Source organism: Penicillium macrosclerotiorum, assembly GCF_028827735.1.
Source record: "Penicillium macrosclerotiorum strain IBT 26536 chromosome Unknown utg000002l_segment0_segment0, whole genome shotgun sequence".
Classification (NCBI taxonomy): Eukaryota; Fungi; Ascomycota; class Eurotiomycetes; order Eurotiales; family Aspergillaceae; genus Penicillium; species Penicillium macrosclerotiorum.
The window spans coordinates 2453532-2472283 of record NW_026643082.1 but is presented as its reverse complement, the minus strand read 5'-3'; the positions used below and the strand labels follow the sequence as shown (position 1 = coordinate 2472283).

General features: G+C 47.2%; 7 protein-coding genes across 7 annotated transcripts; 3 read left to right on the top strand and 4 right to left on the bottom strand.

Moving 5' to 3' along the window:
- Positions 1–140: 140 nt before the first annotated feature.
- On the bottom strand, positions 141–3473 carry ams1 (alpha-mannosidase; the record flags this gene model as incomplete). The annotated part of the gene is made up of 2 exons (XM_057073760.1): positions 141–768; positions 820–3473. The coding sequence occupies 2 exons, from the start codon at positions 3471–3473 to the stop codon at positions 141–143; spliced, it is 3282 nt and encodes a 1093-aa protein (XP_056937401.1).
- Positions 3474–4427: 954 nt separating this feature from the next.
- Positions 4428–5933, bottom strand: N7462_002033 (uncharacterized protein; the record flags this gene model as incomplete). The annotated part of the gene is made up of 1 exon (XM_057073759.1): positions 4428–5933. The coding sequence occupies one exon, from the start codon at positions 5931–5933 to the stop codon at positions 4428–4430; it is 1506 nt and encodes a 501-aa protein (XP_056937400.1).
- Positions 5934–6631: 698 nt separating this feature from the next.
- Positions 6632–7432, top strand: N7462_002032 (HpcH/HpaI aldolase family protein; the record flags this gene model as incomplete). Its single annotated transcript, XM_057073758.1, has 1 exon — positions 6632–7432. The coding sequence occupies one exon, from the start codon at positions 6632–6634 to the stop codon at positions 7430–7432; it is 801 nt and encodes a 266-aa protein (XP_056937399.1).
- Positions 7433–7878: 446 nt separating this feature from the next.
- N7462_002031 (RidA family protein) lies at positions 7879–8303 on the bottom strand (the record flags this gene model as incomplete). Its single annotated transcript, XM_057073757.1, has 2 exons — positions 7879–8103; positions 8178–8303. The coding sequence occupies 2 exons, from the start codon at positions 8301–8303 to the stop codon at positions 7879–7881; spliced, it is 351 nt and encodes a 116-aa protein (XP_056937398.1).
- Positions 8304–9060: 757 nt separating this feature from the next.
- Positions 9061–10464, top strand: N7462_002030 (uncharacterized protein; the record flags this gene model as incomplete). Its single annotated transcript, XM_057073756.1, has 4 exons — positions 9061–9306; positions 9376–9504; positions 9578–10166; positions 10220–10464. 4 exons carry the CDS (start codon positions 9061–9063, stop codon positions 10462–10464), a joined length of 1209 nt encoding a protein of 402 aa, XP_056937397.1.
- Positions 10465–10902: 438 nt separating this feature from the next.
- N7462_002029 (SDR family NAD(P)-dependent oxidoreductase) lies at positions 10903–11801 on the bottom strand (the record flags this gene model as incomplete). Its single annotated transcript, XM_057073755.1, has 3 exons — positions 10903–11174; positions 11253–11683; positions 11746–11801. The coding sequence occupies 3 exons, from the start codon at positions 11799–11801 to the stop codon at positions 10903–10905; spliced, it is 759 nt and encodes a 252-aa protein (XP_056937396.1).
- A 1977-nt stretch (positions 11802–13778) lies between these two features.
- On the top strand, positions 13779–15890 carry N7462_002028 (putative MFS alpha-glucoside transporter; the record flags this gene model as incomplete). Its single annotated transcript, XM_057073754.1, has 6 exons — positions 13779–13818; positions 13895–14154; positions 14216–14515; positions 14573–14998; positions 15077–15539; positions 15610–15890. 6 exons carry the CDS (start codon positions 13779–13781, stop codon positions 15888–15890), a joined length of 1770 nt encoding a protein of 589 aa, XP_056937395.1.
- Positions 15891–18752: the final 2862 nt, after the last annotated feature.

The following is an 18752-nucleotide window of genomic DNA, read 5'->3' as shown; positions in this document are numbered from 1 at the left end:
CTTGTGGACTACCATTCTCTCGTAGTAGACAAGGTGATCATAAAAGACTTGATCATACTATTATTTCAGCCATACTGTTTTGGTAAGCAAAAGTAACAATATGTGCCGCGAAAAGAAGCAGCATTTCGTTCATGAAGTAACTACAGTTGTAGACGGTAAGTTGCAATCTCAAATGCCCGTAGTTCGATGTCCACCGTCGTGATCTCTTCTCGAGTCTTCTTGAATAACATTTCCTCCTCGTCGTCCTCGAGAATATTGCACTTGAAGATTTGTTTCACAGGCAAAGTGCTGTGGACTGTTGCGCGTGCCTTTCCACCAAGAGACTCGTAGACACGCACAATCACGCTTTTCCCTGGTCTGGGGCGAATGCCGCCAGTCGAAACATCTGCGTCATCTTCGCCACGCTTGACCACATCTAAGATAATAGACGAGGAACCTTGAACGGAAACAGATCTGAAAGCAGTATTATAGCTCGAAATGTTTGAGCTGGCTTGCTCTACACCCAGCGGATGGTTGAAGTTGTATCCAGCTCGGACTGTACGCGCATCAAGGGGACCAATGTGAGGAAGGATCGCGTAGCGGATGTGATGACGGCCCATATCTGCATGAGCATCGGGAGCTTTGGGAGCGCGAAGAAGAGACAGTCGCATGAGGTTGCCACAGGTTGCGAAGCCATACTTTGAGTCGTTGAGAATTGAAACGCCGTAGCCATTCTCAGACAGATCCGCCCATTTGTGACAGCAGACTTCGAATTTCGCCATGTCCCAGCTAAAAAGCCTTATTAGAATCGATTCTGCAATAGGCCTCCATGGAACTTACCTGGTGTTGTAATGCGTCGGGCGGCGAACGATACCATATTGTGTCTCGTAGGACGCCTCGGTATTTGTGATATCCACCGGGAATTCAACCTTAAGGAACTTCATGGTTTCCCGCCACTCAACTTCACTTTCAAATTCCACGAATGAGGGTTCTCCAGAAGTGGATGCTGCAAGGCTGATTGTTGTCTTGATCCAACTCTTGTCACTAATCTGGGTTTCGGTCACAACGCTGGCTCTGTGTTGGTCATTCTCTATGATGACTGTCTTGCCACGAGGAAGTTCCTTTCGAGAATCGAGATGGAAGACCTCTACATCCCAGGCCTGCCAGTAAAGAGGCTTGTCATCGAATATCACCAGCTGACCAGCCTTCCCGCCCTTAGCAATGATCTCTCTCTGTGCTTCCACATCAAACAACGACGTAATCACACCGTTGTTGATGTTCACTCTCAGCTTGCCATTCTCCATGCGGAAAACACCGGGCTCAATCTCGGAAACGGTGACCGCGGTGGTGACCTTGAAATCAACTGGCTTGCATGCAATGACGCCAGTCGGTCCATCAGCCAAAGCATATCTAGATCCATTAGAAGCAGCGAGAGTCTCCGGGATTTTCACAAGTTCAGAGCGTGGCCAAGGCAAAGTGTTGAGAGCAACAAGGCTTCCGGAATCTCCAGCAATTCCTAGTGCACCAAGAGCCTTCTCGCGTAACTCATTTCCAGTCTCAAAGATTTCAGCGTAGAGTTTATCTGAGTCATCGTAGCACATCTCAATTGAGCTTCCAGGTAAGCAATCATGGAATTGACAAAGAAGAACGCCCTCCCACATCTGATCAATCTGCTCTTTGGGATACTTGTACTTCTTGTCCGTGCCATGAAGAGTTGCTAGAGTAGCAAGAAGCTCAATCTCGCGCAGCAAGAATTCGGATTTGCGGTTGTTGCGTTTGTTATTCGCCTGAGTCGTATAGGTTCCGCGATGGAGTTCAAAATATAATTCTCCATACCAAGTTGCAAACTCCGTGCCATTGGCAGCGCTAGCTTCAAGCTTGTCGAAGAAGTCGTCGACAGATTCGCCCATCTTGACTCGGGGAAGTGTGCCAATCTTGTCGCTGAGCCCGCGGCAACGGCGCAATTTTTCCAGGTGACCAAATGTCGGCCCTCCCCCACCATCACCTTTGCCAAATACAAGCAAAGAAGACTTATCCTTGTCCATCGACTTATGCTGGGTGATGCTGCGCCTGAGATCACCGAAATGGGCCTCGGCTGTGTAAGTCTCTGATGGCGGCATATGGCACATAACTTGGCTGCCATCCAGGGCAACCCATTGGAAGGTGGTGTGAGGGAAGTTGTTGATGTTGTTCCAGCTAAGCTTTTGAGTAAAGAAGCGGCTCATTCCGGCCAGGCGACAAATCTGCGGGATCTGAGTAGAATATCCAAACGTATCCGGCAGCCAGAAAGTGGTGCATCGCTTGCCAAAATGGCTCTTGAAGAATCGCTGACCATAGAGAAACTGCCGAACGAGCGACTCTCCGCTGGGCATATTGGTGTCATGCTCAACCCAGCTACCACCGATTGGCTGGAAATGGCCCTTTCGCACCCATCTTCTCACACGATCAAAGACGGAAGGATAGTATTGATTGAGCCACTTGAATTGCTGAGCCTGTGAGCAAGTAAAACGATGTTCCGGATAGCGATCCATCAGATCGCATTGGTTGGACCACGATCGTGCAACCTTGCGCTTAGTCTCTGCCCAGGGCCAGAGCCAGCAGGTATCGATATGGCAATGACCGATGGCATATACAAATGGCTCTGTGTCGGCTGAATAGACAGATGATGAATCAACTTTATTACCCAGGTACTTCTGTCCGATCTTGCGCGCCTCCTTGATGGACGTTTGGCTTCCATTGCCGGCAATGAAAGCATCGATCATAGCGTTGCCCACCATATTAGCTTCGTGCGCCTCCCACGAATCTCCAGGGAATTCACGGGCGGCATCTCCGATAATCCAGAAATCATAATAGAGTGCGCGTGCTTCCAAATTCACGGCTGTGATCTGTGCCTTGGTGAGTTGGAAGTACTTGTCCGGGTTCGGCGGTTGGATGGAGTCGCCGCCGGGGGCGTTGCCAAACATGCCATTGCAGGCCATTTCGATATAAAAGATATGTTCCTTTCCATCGCGCCAACTTTCGGGGATGATCCATTCGATACGCTCTCCGCCGCCTGTCAAACCTTGTAGCGGATGACCTTCGTTCGTCCAGACCATACCTTCGTTATTCGCATCCCAGTGAAATTCCAGGCGTTCCTTTCGGAGCATCTCCTCAGGAACGGTGAGCTGGATGCGGAACCAATGGGTAGACCAGCTAGGGCCAAAGGATTGTCCGATATGAGTTGGCTGGAATTCGTGTGAGGTTGCATCCTCGAAGGATGGCCGCTGCAGGTCCGGGACCGAGTAAACGGACAGCTTGACATGGTCTTCATCGGAATTGACAGCTTCATGGAACTTTGCGACCAGATTCTGGCTTTCATACTGGCCGGACGCTGTCAACTGGCGCAGTCGGTCCGTGTAGATCTTGGTGATGCGCTGGCCGACCGGGCGCTCAGCTAGCCGGGGTACCGATCGCGAAGCTAGGGCGGGGGCAAGTGGCGAAGCTTCTCCACCCATGATAGTGGTGATTTGAAATGAGATCCGGGATAGAGGTTAATGATGGGAGAAAAGAAAATGAGAGAAATGGTGCGAGCAAATCTGGAAAGCAGTAGAAGATGCAAAAGTTCGAGGAGGGAAGGATGCTTACAGGAAAGGAGGGAGCTCAGTGTTCCAGATGCGGAGGCATGACGGAATGCGGAGCATCCGATCAGCGGGGAACCTTGGACCCGCCGTTGTATCGATGGAACTGTTGTCATTCACGTTTCATAGTCTGCTCTCGAGATTCTATAAAAAAGATTCTAACTCTAAATGGTATGAATTAAAATATCCTCTAACCAATTTCATAACAAATTTATTTTCAATAGGATGCTGATTTCCAAGTCCCTCAGTCTGTGTCTCTGGGTTATTCTCTTGTATTAAAGCATCATTTCGATCCATGAAGACCGTATTTGTTCTTTCGTGAGAACATCGTGCAGGCATCGTCTGTATACGGCAGCAAGGTATATAGATCAAGTCAGGGATTATGTTCTGAGCCCAGGATCCTGCCCTTCCGCCTTTAACCGCCCTAGCCGCCCATGATCCTCATTATTTGGCCGAATAAGTATGACCAATGCGTAACTTGGTGGTAGATTGAGGTAACTTGTCTCTGACATATAAATATCATGGGCCCCGCTGCATCCACGCCAAGGCCTTAAAGTACGTATATAAGGAGTCTCTAATTATAGTAGTCCTTGATAGTCTTAACTTTGAAATCAGGTTCCGCAATTATCAAATATTAACATAAAGGAGATGTGGATCCATTCAATCTCGCGGCAGGCAATGCCTACATGTAGTAAGCACATGGAATTCAATAGGAACCCAGCAAGCAACAAAAATTCATTGATGAGACTAGTGCCGATAACCAGACGGTAGATCCAAGACAAATCGCATGATTTGGAGTCGACGTTCTCAAAAGCTATTCATTTATACTACCTAATACATTTCATAGCGCCAGTTGAGCTGTACCATTTCCGCGGTCACTCCACCCTTCATGGCCTTTGCGATCTGATCTGGGTCACCAGAGTCCAAGCGTTTGTTCTCACGCAAGATAAGCCAGCGGTATATAGTAATGGTGGCCGCCAGGAGAAATGCAGCGCCCATCAGTGTTCCAAAAGCTGCATAGAAATGTGGAGATGCGTAGTACAGATAGGACGCCCAAATATTGGATGTGCCACCGATGGCATTGACAAGTGCCGAGGCGGCGGCACGCTTGGAAACAGGGCGGGCAAGGTGCAGATTGATCGTCTTGTATAGCAGCAGCTGTGGACCGACTGATGCAAAAGGCAAGATCATCATGGCAAAGTATCGGGCGCCGACGTTGAGAGTAGCCATCGGAATAATATACATGCCAATTGAGATAGCAATGCATCCAATAATAATCGGATAGACAGTATTCTTGCGGTCGGAGTAGAACATGACCACGTAGTAAACAATGCCGGCAAGAATGTAGGGCGGTGCAGTCAAAAGTAGACTAATCGTGCTGGAAAAGTTGAGGGAGGCGACAAGGGTCGGGAAATAATTGGCAATTGATCCCTGGACCTGAGACAGCATATTGCAGAGGACCAAGAGGAGTAACTTGGGATCCGACAAAGCTTTTGCAAAGCCTCGCCACACACTCTCATTCTCGGTTCCCTCTGCGGCACCCGATTCAGATTCTATGCGCCAGACAGCCAGTGCACGCTCTGTGTCAGAGAGGATTCGGCTGTTATGGGGGAACTCCGGCATTATACAAGCACACACAACACCAATTCCAACCGTAGCGCTTCCCTCGATGATGAACAACCATTGCCATCCGGCAATATTGTGCACGCCGTCGAGCTGAAGAATCGCGGCTGCAAAGAGGCCACCGAAAGCATTACCAACTTGCTGCGCAATATACAGCCCAGCAATACGCTTTCCGAGCTCGACTTTGGTGTACCAGGCAGAGAGGTAGTATATGGCCCCAGGAAAGAAAACAGCTTCGGCGGCCCCTAGAATGGCCCGCACAGCAAGGAGTTGACCGTACGTCTTGACAGCAGCCGTGGCAGCCGAGATACAGCCCCATATTGCGACTGCAAAGCAGATATACATGCCTGGTCGAGAAATTCTTGTGATAAGAAGATTGCTAGGGATCTGGAAGGGTAGGTATCCGACAAAGAGGATCGAAACAGCGGTGGCAAACTGCTCAGTGGTCATATTCAGGTCCTCAGTAATGCCCTGAAGTTTGGCTGCAGCGAGGTTCTGACGGTCGACATAGTTGAGAATGTATAGGATGCCAATGGTTGGCAAAACCATGAGGTCGACCTTGCGAACAATCTTCTTGCTAAGGCGCTTGATCTCGTCTTCCCCTAGTGCCTGAAGATCTTCTGGCATCCGACGATATGCTGCCGTGGTGACATCGACCTGACCTTCTGCTGATGATACATTATCATCATCTAGATGTTCTTTTTTGACGTCCATAGTAGTGTGATGGTAAGGAAAGGTATGAGGTGTCTATCAAACTGCAGACAAGAAAAAAAAAGGCTCACTCCGCTGGCCTCGCAAAGTACACCCTTAGGGAGGAGGGCTCTCCCCAAAGGATTAGCTGTATAATAAGGACCGGAGCTCTATCTCTTACAATGGCTCCCATACATCCCCGGTATCTCAGATATCAGCCGGCTAATGATCGAGCCCCCTTTACAAAGGACTGTGACTTATTGATTGGTCGACGCCGAGCGGGTCCATGATGAATCTAGGAGATAAGCGCAGGGAGGAGCGCACATTTGCGGCCCAATGGGTAGCCGTTTCCCCAGATATCAGCGCATTTGGTCCAAATCCGGGGTACATGAGCCGCGTACAGATGCGTTGGGAGGAGTCAAGCGGTCCGATCACCCGTTGAACGCTGAGAGATAAACGGAAGAGATAAACGGGAGGAGCTCCTCCCTCTGGTGGGGTCTCGGGCTGCGCTACAATTGGCCAGTTGTGGAGTACATCGATGGCGGGATCGGAGGGTCCTTCGAAATGCAGTCAAACGAGTGAATCAAAAAAGAAGCATTGATAAGTAGACCTATAGAACTGCGATATTGCTGTTCAATTCATCATTAACTCTTCTACTTCTATCATCTTACCATTTCCCTCTTCGAAATCTACCTTGTCGTCGTCATAGCGCAACCCTCACAATGAGCTACCCAACTCCTCAAACCACACAGATTGAGAATCCTCGATTGAGGCTTCTCAACAAACTCAAGGCCGGAGAATATCCCCTTCTCACATTCAAGGCAATTCCCTCAGTGCGCATGGCTCAGATAGTTGCTCTGACTGGCCTGGACGGAATTATCATCGACGCTGAGCATGGCCACATTGGAGATGACGCGATGCATAACTCTGTCGCGGCCATTGCTTCACTCGGAGTCTCTCCTATAATTCGAATCCGAGGCCCCGCTCACGATATTATCAAGCGTGCTCTCGACACCGGTGCTCATGGTATCATGGTCCCACAGATCAACAACGCTGAGGAGGCTCAGCAAATTGTTGCCTCTAGCAAGTTCCCTCCCCAGGGTGTCCGTGGACAGGGGTCGGCCTTCCCTGCAATTGCTCATGGCCTCACTACTCCGGAGTACATGAAGTCTGCCAATGAGACAATTGTGACAATGATTCAGATCGAGACGCGCGCTGGTGTGGAGAACGTCGACGCTATTTGTGCCGTGCCAGGCGTCGATCTTGTGTTTATTGGACCCAATGATTTGGCTCAATCCCTCCTGGGATACACTCCTGCCCGCGGCGATGAGCCGGAGTTTCTCTCTGCCATTGACAAAATCATTGCTGCGGCACGAAAGCACGGAAAGTGGGCTGGTCGCATGGTGAATAACGGGACGATGGCGAAGGAAGCCAGGGAGCGATACGACATGGTGGCTATTACCGGAGATACCAAGGCAATTCAAAACTGGTACATCGCAGAGTTGGATATTGCTCGTTCATGAGTTGCTGGATATGTATTATGCTTCGAATAGACTTCTCATGTGAATAGACGACCGTTTTATGAATCTCAAAATTTAGTTCGTAGTCGATGATTGGACTTTCAGAATCTTTCACACAATAGCCAAGTAGGTTCTTTGTGGTAATCGAATATCCCTGGACCTTGAAAGATCTATCTTCACAAAGCTGCACGAGAATGTCTTATTACGCCTTCAACATGGAACGGCCAAGTCACTGGGATGTTGGTTCCTTGAAGTTACGTAGCTGAGTTTGAAATTAGAAATTTGTTTAAAAACCTATCAGGCTCCGGAATTATAGAGACAGAGGCGTCATCAAAGTCTATTTATGTTTTTATTTCATAGCACGGTTTGGAATGTATAGAATTTGGCCTTCATTTAGATAATTGAACATTTATTTTTATATTTTGTCATTGAGTCCGTAATGGCATTGCTTAAGCCTGGGCAATGCACTCGATCTCAATGACAGTCCCATCTCCCGGGGGAACAGCCTGGAGGCAGGATCGAGAAGGCATTGGCTTAGGCAGGAAATCGATGTAAACCTCGTTCATGGCCGCGAAATCCTTCATGTCGGCAAGGTAGACGTTGTATTTGACGACCTGTTCGAGGGACGAGCCGGATAGCTCAAGAACCTCCTTTAGATTCTGCAACACGGTTCTCTATGGGAAAAAAAATGGAATGATTAGTATGACTGTTGTTCAAAGAGAAAATCTTGGTTGGGCCGTTAGCTCACAGTAGCCTGCTTGATCTCTCCAGTGGCAGTCTGTCCTGCACAGAAGACGAGACCGGGAACCTTAGTCGCCGGGCAGTTATGTGGCTTGGGAGGGAACTTCTCGCTCGAGATGAGTTGTCGGGACATTGTGAAGTGATTGAGAGGAGGAAGAAATTGAGAGAAGTAAGTTCAAATGGACAAAGATAATTTGAGATTGTTGTAAGGAGGAACAGTTGACAAGCTGTTCGGTTTAAATTGCTTGACGGTCGCTGTTCCTCCTCCTGGTCCTTATTTCAAGAAACAATTATTCGCAAGAGGGGTATGAAGCCCCACCGAGTGTCGTTATCAGAACGGAGGAGCTCTGCATGAGCTGCGATCGATAAAGCTCTACATCTCTCTTTCGTTAGAGGGAAGAGTCTATCCGCGCGCCCCACTTGGGAGGAGCTCCTCCCTTAGATCCCGAAAGGTTGACACTTCTATATCCACCCTCTCCTCGTGAATTCAAAGTCTATTGATAAGCTTGTAATCGATCTTCTCAGGAGATGGAATTGATAACGCCGATAATGTAGAGGAGCTCTCAATATGGAGCAAGGAGACGTCGGAGGAGCAAGCCAAAGGAAGTGAAACTACGACAATGTGGATCCAACGCGACTAGCAAGTTCTCGCAGAGTGGACGAAAAGGTCAAGAAAAGATACTGGGCGACATTAAACTTTGTGCTCCTCTGGCTATGATGAGGAGCTCGTTTGTTGGATGAATTCTGCCGAATGATGTGCACACCCACCATCGCACTATCGCCCCGGTACGCAATTAAATATACGTTGGGGAGAGAATATATATTACTTCAAGATATTTTTCTTCTGATGGGTATTATCTCCTATATTTTCTAGATCAGCAATACAAACTATGGCCCCCGCAGCTGTATTCAACCCCCCTTCTGCCACACTTCCTGGCAAACCATCTGTGCCAGAATGGGTCCCCCCACCAGTCACACAAGAGAAACACAACTTTGCTACGTTGAAATCTATCGATCTTTCCTTGCTCGATTCGGAAGACCCAGAAGTTGTACAAGATCTTATTCAGCAAGTGAAGATTGCTATTAGAGACGATGGCTTCTTATTCCTTGAAAACTACGGTGTTTCTCTGGAGCAGGTAAGTAAAGAGAACGCTCTACCGACTCAATTGGAGATAAGCTCTAATTCAGGGCTTGCTTTATGGTAGCTTCACCGCCAATTCTCGCTAGCGCAGTATATGTATCAGAATATCAGCGAAGAAGATAAAGAGCGTCTTCTTTTCGACCCAGATACGACCGGAGTGTGGTCCGGCTACAAGCATCCATACGGCTTTAAGGTAAGATGCCCATAGAGAAATTTCTTCAAATACGATATAATATATCAAATCAAGCTCATTTCTAAACCTTTAGCGTCATCGCGGGCCCGCCGATGGAATTGAGCAATTCAACTGGTATAAACCCGACTGGGAGAACATCGACCGCGTGCCTAAATGCCTTCACCCATTCATGGATGAGATCGAAAGCTTCTGTAATTATTTGACAAAAAGCGTTAACAAGCGCCTTCTTACACTGTTTTCTCGGGTTCTTGAGCTGCCTGACGACTATCTGTGGGACAATGTTCAATCGCATGGTAGCCCAACTGGCGAGGGTTATTTCCGTCATGCTCTCTTTCGTCCGGTGAAGAAGCAAACCGAGGAGGCATCCAAGGGCCTCCGCATGCATGGTCACACAGACTTTGGGCTTACTACTTTGCTATTTTCTGTTCCAATCTCCTGCCTTCAAATCTGGGGGCGGGATGAAAAGTGGTACTACGTGCCTTACAAGCCTGGAGCACTGGTTATTAACATTGGTGATACTTTGGAGATTGTTTCAGGTGGCCACTTTAAGGCTACGCGTCATCGTGTCTTCAAGCCGCCTGTGGACCAATTGAATGAGGAGCGTTTGTCCTTGGTTCTTTTCAACAGCTCCCTAGGTGACATGCGCATGACCCCTGCAAAAGGTAAGTAACCCAAATAATCAAAGATAATCCCTTGTTTCTAATGACTTTATCAGAATCTCCTCTTATTCAGCGAGAGGGATGCATCGAGGAACAAGGGGTATATAAGGAGTTCAAGAGGCTAACGTCGGAGGGAAGAGTTGTTCCAACTAATCGTCAATGGCGTGAGATTCAGATAGCCACTTGCACTGATCCCACCGATACTGTCAATAATCGGGTTGGAGCTCACCAGGTCATGATTGATGGCAAGATTATGCATCAAAGAGAGTACATGGGTGTTAAAGTTGTGCTGCCGGTTTAGATGAATTGCGCCTTGGCTATGCTCAAGGGTTCTTCATTGTCGCATTGAGTTTTTAAATTTTTGTCAACATACGACTGTACTTGAATGAATGTTATGAGAATTGTATTCAGATCTAAGATCTGAATCTTCTTCCTAAGAAAGCTTGTTGTAGAATATAAAGGAAAAAGGAGATGTGTAACTGTGTATAAGTCCTACGTTGGCAGCAAGAGTGATTTGTAAATGAGAATAGTGGCCAACTTCCTTCAAAGGCAACAAGAACATAGTCTTTACGTCACCATTCCTTACAAAGCTTCGGGCCATACTTGGAAAAGTACTAAGGGCTTTTTTCAAATTTCGAAAGCAAAGATCCTAGGCATTTAATGTAAAATCATATGTATATGCATTATTTAGTTTGAATTTAAGATTAATTATGTCTTATGACATAGAATCTCAGGTAAATCATTTCAGACCGCCGGCCAACAGAAGGCTCTGACCTGTCATATAACCCGTAGTCACAAGCATAGTGACGACATTTGCCGTCTCTTCGGGCGTTCCAAGCCTTCCCAAAGGTAAGTTGTCGACCACACCAGGTACAGATTTCGCATTTGGGAGCATGCCTGTGTCTCCTATCATGGCTGGGGCAACATCATTCACACTGATGTTATATTCAGCAAGCCTAGAGCTCAGGTTTTTCATCATTCCAGTCAGTCCACCTTTTGAAGACGCATAATCTATATCATTATTGCTTTAAGTCAGGATTGCTCTGCTTTGATGAAAATGTAATCGGAATTTGGACTTGAATGACTCACGGCATCCATTGATCCCTCCTCCATAGGCAGCAATTGAAGACATGAAAACTATACGCCCCCATTTTTGATCTCTCATATGCTCAACCACACCTTTTACCAGAATGAAAGAAGCACGAAGATTGATGTTGAGAGTGTAATCGAATTCCTCAAGAGAGATATCCCACACATTAGTTGTTCTTTTGCCATATCCTGCATTGGAAATTAGGATATCGGGTCGCTGATTGTGCACTTTATCGATTTCATCAAACATAATTTCGAGCTGATCTGCAGATCCAACATCAACCTGATGCGATGAAATGCGAAGTTTGAGAACGGCATATTCGGACTGCAAGCTGTTGATAAGCTTTTCCATAGATGTTAAATTTGTGGAATAAGTTAAAGCGAGGTGAGCTCCACGGCTCGCAAGTTCTTTTGCACAAGCTGCACCGATTCTGCATTTGAAGATCTTATCAGTGGTTTCGCCTCGTTGAAGCCTCCAACAGCTCCGACTTACCCACCGGAGGCACCCGTTATCAGAGCGAGTCGGCCCCGAATATCATTCAAAGACATTATAACATAAGAATTTGATAACTCCAATAGATTATTTTGCCATGCCCATATCATTATATTGCGGTTCAAGTACTTTGCTGTTAAACCCTCCCGAGCATTGGGTAAGCCCACGGTGGGCGGAGCTCCGCCTAGGTTATCCCCACACCAGATAGCCACAACCAAATATCTCGGTGCTATCCAAATGATAGCCCAAAATGATTCATTCAGTGAGATCCCTCAATAGTTTCTCAATAAATGTCAGCTATGCTTAGATCTGAAGCGAAAGTTCGCTTCACCCTCTAGAAGTGGTTTCCGCCCATGCGAATTGAACAACCATGATTAGGAATAAATCAAGATAAGCCGGGTTCGGCTGATCGTAGTGATGCAGAGTCCAATGATAACCAAAAAGAGACACGCATAATGACAATAAAAGAATCTTGACTATCCACCGTTCAAATCAAAATGTGGTATTTATATATCTACCCAATGCCCGAAGAATCCCCGCATATACGCCTGTCAATTGAAAAAGTGAGATAATATGTGCTCTAGCAATTCTAGGCGCGCCGACTTCAACTTAAGTATAAGACATGGCTTGTAAGGCGATTCAAATCTGCGGAATATCATAGGTCTTCATAGCCGGTTCAAGATTTGGGAAGTAAACTTTATGAGTGATATCAGCCCTCCCAAAACCCTTCTAGTTGTAACCGAAAAAAAAGGGGTGTTCCCTCTCTGGGATGCATTGAAGAGGGCAATTTGGCTCATAGGTTGAACAGATGGCGAGATATCACGAGGCTTTCAGCTTGTGAGAGGTGGTAAACATTATATATGAAGTAGATTGGCATATCTAGCTCCAAAACTTCAAAAACGGAATATTCATGTCTTCCAGAGAACATAACCGAGTCACTTCGAAGGCCAAAAATAGGAAAGTGTTGATAAATTCATAGTGAGATCTAAGCTACATCGTATGTAGAAGGTATATAAGCTATTGATAATAGTATCTTGTCAGAAAGTCCAGATAGTGTTTTCCTTTGGAGGATCCGGGGGAGCTGAGTAAGGTTTTCCCACAGTCGAGAAATCAATGAAGAAAATGAAAGTAAAGTTTGGCCAATTACCCCATATCGAAAATTCCAAAGATATAACTCAGTTGCACAGATGTATTTTAGCCCCGTGCTCCTCTGCTGTCGATGTAAGAGTCCTAGAGATACCGCCGAATTGGTGAAACATCATATTGAATTCTCTTAATGCAGGAGAGAAGAAAGATATGGAGTTTTTATTGGCATTAATGACAGGTCAATGTTGTTTTTGTCTGTTCTTCTGAACTATAGACGTGACCGTATGTGGGCTATTTGAGGTCTCCTGGCCTCTGATAAGGCGGCGGAGCCCCGCAGTCAATTGAGACTAAGCCAAAAGCGGGGTGCGGTTGCCCGCCGGAACACCGGAAGATTGCTTCAATGGGAAGTGTCCTCGTTATTCATGTTCCACGATATGATGAAGCACTCACTATAAGTAACCCAACTAACTTAGAATAAAGATCATAAGATATACAGGTCATTAAACGTAGTCAATATTCTACACAATACTCCAGTAATGTAAAATTCAACCCATGGAAATTGGCTGTTCGGCCTCTTCAGTACTTCAGACGGGTACTTCGGACAGGGTAACTGGGGTGTCTTCGGTATGCACAATTAACAGTTGTGGATCTCGGCATCTCGAACTGTCATTGATCTACCATTACAAACGCTGGGCAAAAAGATTAATGAAGAGTTATTAATTCGTATGAACTCTTGCAGCATGCATTCCCATCATACCTTCAAACAGGTGATTCTTGATCCCTCCCATCCGCCCAGATTATCCCTCCCGCCAGATGCTCCAGCGGGGCCCCGCATTCTACGATGGTCGAAGCTGGGGGAGACAGCGCGATTTCGGGAATCTACCTTATTGAGTCAAGCTAGGCAATCCATTCGCTTCCGGAACTCCTGGTCATCAGATGCTCAAAATATGCTCCGCTTGAACCCCTTGCCCCAGGTTCACATTTATAGTCCATGAACAGCCTCGCTAATTGGGGGTCAGGGATGAACACGCTGGCATTCCATTGAGAATTCCAGCTTGACCAGAGCATCCTCAACTATCAATTTTTGACCCGAATTTATGCCCCACACCGATCATCATGGCATCTGACAAAGTTGAACCCAAGACAGACAGGCTGGAAATAGAGGATCTGTCCGTCACAGATCTAGTCCAGCAAGCTCAACAAAGCGATGCCGCGGACCGGCATTTGACAGTCATGCAGGCCGTGAAAAAATACAAAAAGGCCGTATTCTGGGCAATGTTTCTTTCAACCAGCTTGATCATGGAAGGGTATGACTTGGTCATCGTACGTAGTCTTTGAAATAACATCGGTATATGTTTGAGATCGCTGACTTCACGACATACAGATTACATCCTTCTATGGACAGACCCAGTTTAAACAACGATTCGGAATCGTGGACAAAGCCACTGGGTTAAAGTACATCCCTGCATCATGGCAGTCCGGGCTATCCAACTCATCGGTAGTCGGGCAGCTTGCGGGCTTGCTCATCAACGCATATACCCAAGATCGCTTTGGATGCCGACCGACCATGATGTTCTTTATGGCTTGGATGGCCATAGTGATTTTTATTCCTGTCTTCTCCCAGTCCTTGTCAGTCTTGGCCTTTGGCGAGGCGATGTGCGGTATTCCTTGGGGAGTCTTCCAGGTACATCTTGTCCCCCTTTCAAGTAAACCTGATTCTTATTTTATTATATGCACGCAGACTCTATCAACGACATATGCGTCAGAGGTCGTTCCTACTGTCGTTCGTCCCTATGTCACTGCATATGTATGCATGTGTTGGGGAGCTGGTATTTTGCTTTCTTCGGGGGTTGTGCGAGCTGTGACAAATCTGGACAGTGATCTTGGTTGGAGGCTTCCCTTTATGCTTCAGTGGATTTGGCCGGTTCCACTCTTTATCGGAGCCTATCTTGCCCCAGAATCACCGTGGAATGCGGTGCGACGCGGCGCTATCGACCAGGCACGGAAATCATTGACTCGTCTGCGCCAGGAAGCACCTAATCGGGGTGAAGAAGTTGAGAAGACGCTTGCATATATCATACATACGACTGAGTTGGAAAAGGCAGAGACCGAGAATGCCAGCTTTCTGGATTGTTTCAAAGGGACAAACTTGCGACGAACGGAAATTGTGAGTTTTCTTGAAATACGGAGCTATTTAACCTTACTATCAGAATTTTGGTCGACTAACTCTGCAATCTCCAATCAGAACTGTGTCGTGTGGGCTGCTCAGATCTTGTGCGGCAATGCTCTTCTGGGTTACGCCGTGGAATTTCTCGAGAACGCCGGGTTCTCCGAGGTCCAAGCATTTGATCTCAATATCGCGCTGTCATCGTGTTACATCATCGGCGGCATCATTTGTTGGTTACTATTCCCACACGTCGGCCGTGCGACCATTTACATGGGAGGCCTCACTTTCATGTTCATTTGCTTGGTTGTAATTGGTGCTCTGGGTTTCGTGAAAGGCAACGGGGCCCAGATGGCAGTTGGCATTCTCCTGGTGATCTCCACATTGTGCAACATGATTACTGTCGGGCCCGCCTGTTATCCCATTGTAGCCGAGACACCATCTGGGCGGCTTCGTTACAAGACCATTGTCATCGGGAGATTCGTCTACAACCTCACCGGCATTTTCCATAACAGCGTCACCCCGCGCATGGTCTCAGCAACCGGTAAGCTTGATTGAAGCAAGACCAGGAAACCGTTTCTTTGAAAACTGACAAAAAATTTCTCTTTTGATAGCTTGGAACTGGGGAGCTAAGGCAGGGCTCTTTTATGCCGGTACAAACTTACTTTGCAATATTTGGTGCTGGTTCAGACTACCTGAGACCAAAGACCGCACCTTTGGCGAAATTGACATTCTCTTTGATCGTCGTACGCCAGCACGCAAGTTCAAGGTTACTGTGGTCGACCGTAAGTATTTGTCCTCCTTTAACATTGCTATTGTATTGCGGGGTGCTGATCTAAGTGACTTCCTAGAATTCTCCAATGAAACCCTGACCAAGAGCGAAGAGCATCATTGATCTTTGAAACTAGCCTGCTTAGGATAAGCTTTCTTTACCTAGTTTAATTTGATTCAATCACATAGCGTGATGAAACTACTGCGAGTCTTGAAAAATTCAAGTCACGGGAAGATCCCGAATAAGAGATAATAAGCATAGTCTATTGGATCAAGTTCATTCATTAGATGACAGCTGTTTCTGCCCTGAGCTCAAGGGCGGCGAATGTGACTATCTAGTCCGTTGCCAGCTGAAGGGAAGGGGGAGAGGGCACCGGCGCCGAGGGGGGTTGTTTCTTTTTTAACAGTGGTGATAGATTGGACTCGGCGCATCAGGAAACAGATATAGGTGTGTTGCATGGTGTAACTAGGTCCACCGGCTGTAAGATGATGCGAGTAAAATCGTGATGCAATTGCACACTGCATCTCAGACGAGAAAGCCTGCATCATACCCAGGTAGAAGTCGTGTGAGGTGCCCTGAATGTATAATTTTCTATCCCCAGGGAACAGCCGTAAAGAGGTAGTTAATAGTAGGTGTGCAAGGCTGAGGCAAGCCAGAGCGTAGATTGAATTTCTTCCTGAGAGAAAAAAAATCGTCGTGAACCACCTCATAGTGGAATCAATGTTGAAGTGTGAAAAAGATCGCAGAAATAGATAAATATTCAAAGTGAGCAAGCAAAATTTCAAAAGACTCTGTAAGGATAAGGAAATAATAGGCACTTTTCCCATTTTTCCCATCATCGCGGTGAAAGACGAGCCCCGGTCGCTCGACCAACAACCAAGTTGTTGATGATCCGCTGCCAAGGCACGGATTTTGTTAGTGGATCATTTTCTCAGGAACCAAAACATCGAAAGCTCCCCGCCCTCGGAAATCAACAGGCTAGGAGAAGTTCTTTACATTTCTCCCTGTATGTGGTAGAGACTGACACGAGAAGATCAGTAGCTCGGATGGGTCTGATAGGGTCTCCATGACATGTTTACCCGATGCCGGCATCCCCGAAGTTTGAATGGTAGAAAGAGAGAGGGTCTGCCGGGCGCTTTGAGGATGCTGATAACAGGCGAAGGGATCAATAGTTCGTCTTCTATTCAGAAACCACCCAGCCACAAGCGTGGTGGAAGCTTGGTGGAAGCTTGGCGACGAATACCCCAACGCGTCGCTCGGCAGGAAAAGCAGGGGGTTTGCGACGCGGAAATGAGGGGCGTCACCACCAAAGCTCCGTTTCAGTCGCAATCTCAACACTACCCATCTGATATCGGAATCACTGAGACACATAGCCAATGTGGGGTCCTTTTAGAGCGAGAGAAGGGAAAGAAAAAGGAAAACAAAAGTTTGAATCTATCAGAGCATTAACGAGAGAGAAAGATGGCGGAATTGCGATTGGAAATCCTGGTCCAGGCTTTCGACCAACGAGTTTAATTGAGACATTGAATGTTGAAGTTTGCCGAGTCCTAGAAATCCCCTTGCCATCATTGTTCAGTCTCTAGATCTTGAAAGCATTGATTATCAATACATTCAGGTTCTGGAAATTGATCAGTGTACGGAGAATCTGTTGATGATGAGTTGTAGTTGTGTTAAAGAAATTGGGTTGATGCAAAACTAAAGATAAGACAGGAGATTGCAGTTGAGAATACGCGAGAGGATTGTACTGAGAAACCGAGAAAGATGATCACTTATTCTTGAAATATATACTGTGCGTTCTCTAGAACCAGAGAATACGTAGGTCCCTGTCAAGTGTTTGACGGGGGCAAGACTAATTATCAACGATACGAGCGCAGTTCCCATTGGATAGAATCAGACCACCCGTGGATGATGACGAGCTCAGGATTGCCGTCGCATAGTCAGAGGAGGATGAGCATGTACTCGTCGTGAAAACATAGCAAGAAAAAGTCGAGGTTGAGGAATTATGCCAATAGGAAAACGCGCACATAGAGTTCTGCTGACAGGCAACAACAGCGATCGTAGGCTAAGTCTTGACCCGAGATGGAGTATCCTCCGCCCGGAATATGGGTGAACACGACTTCGTGAATATACTCGCCGGCCAAGGACCCAAGTTCCGCCGAGAGCGGCGAGCTAGCGATATTGTTTGTAGACCTTCCATTCTCGCCATTTACCCACCACCAAGACGTGCAGAGCGAGCTCTGCACTCCCCACGGTGTCTCACACTGTATCCTCCAAGCCTATCACGACGTCCACATCCACGCACACTCCTACGCGGTCTAAGCCCCATCACGACCATTGGACGTACGTTTCTCCCCCAGTGCACATCACCAAGACCTGCAGTGTTATTCCATCATCAATCATTGCACCTTCTCTGTCGGCCTCTTCTTGGCCATATCACAACGAATCCTCGTCATTGATGGCGCCTGTATGTCTCTCCTTGGGATTAGCATCATCCATAACTCATTCAGATGATTTGATCAAGCAAATGATGTCGACTGTTCTTTCAACCCCGCACTGCCACTGTCACGGCCTGTCCTTCGGCTATTCTGGCCTGCTCCGCAACAGCCCGGACCACATTCATTACCACAGAAACCCTGGTAGTTTCCACGAATGTCTGCCCCTTGGCGGACGCCGAAGGTACTACCGCTACTCAGACGGATATTCCCGCATGTGTAACCTCCACTATCTTCAGCACACGCACGAAGACCCTTACCGCATGCCCTTCCTCGGTGACTGACTGGCCCCTGAGATCAAAGACGACGTATACCAGGACAGAGAAAGCGTCACTAGCAATGACCGTATACCTGAATACCTCTTTACTCGCTGGGATTATCCTATATGTGACCACATTTACAATTCTCAGCACGCGGGCTGCCACGGTCTATGCATCTCAGGGATCCTCTATTTCCACAGAAACTCTTGTACTTGGTACGACAGTCTACACAA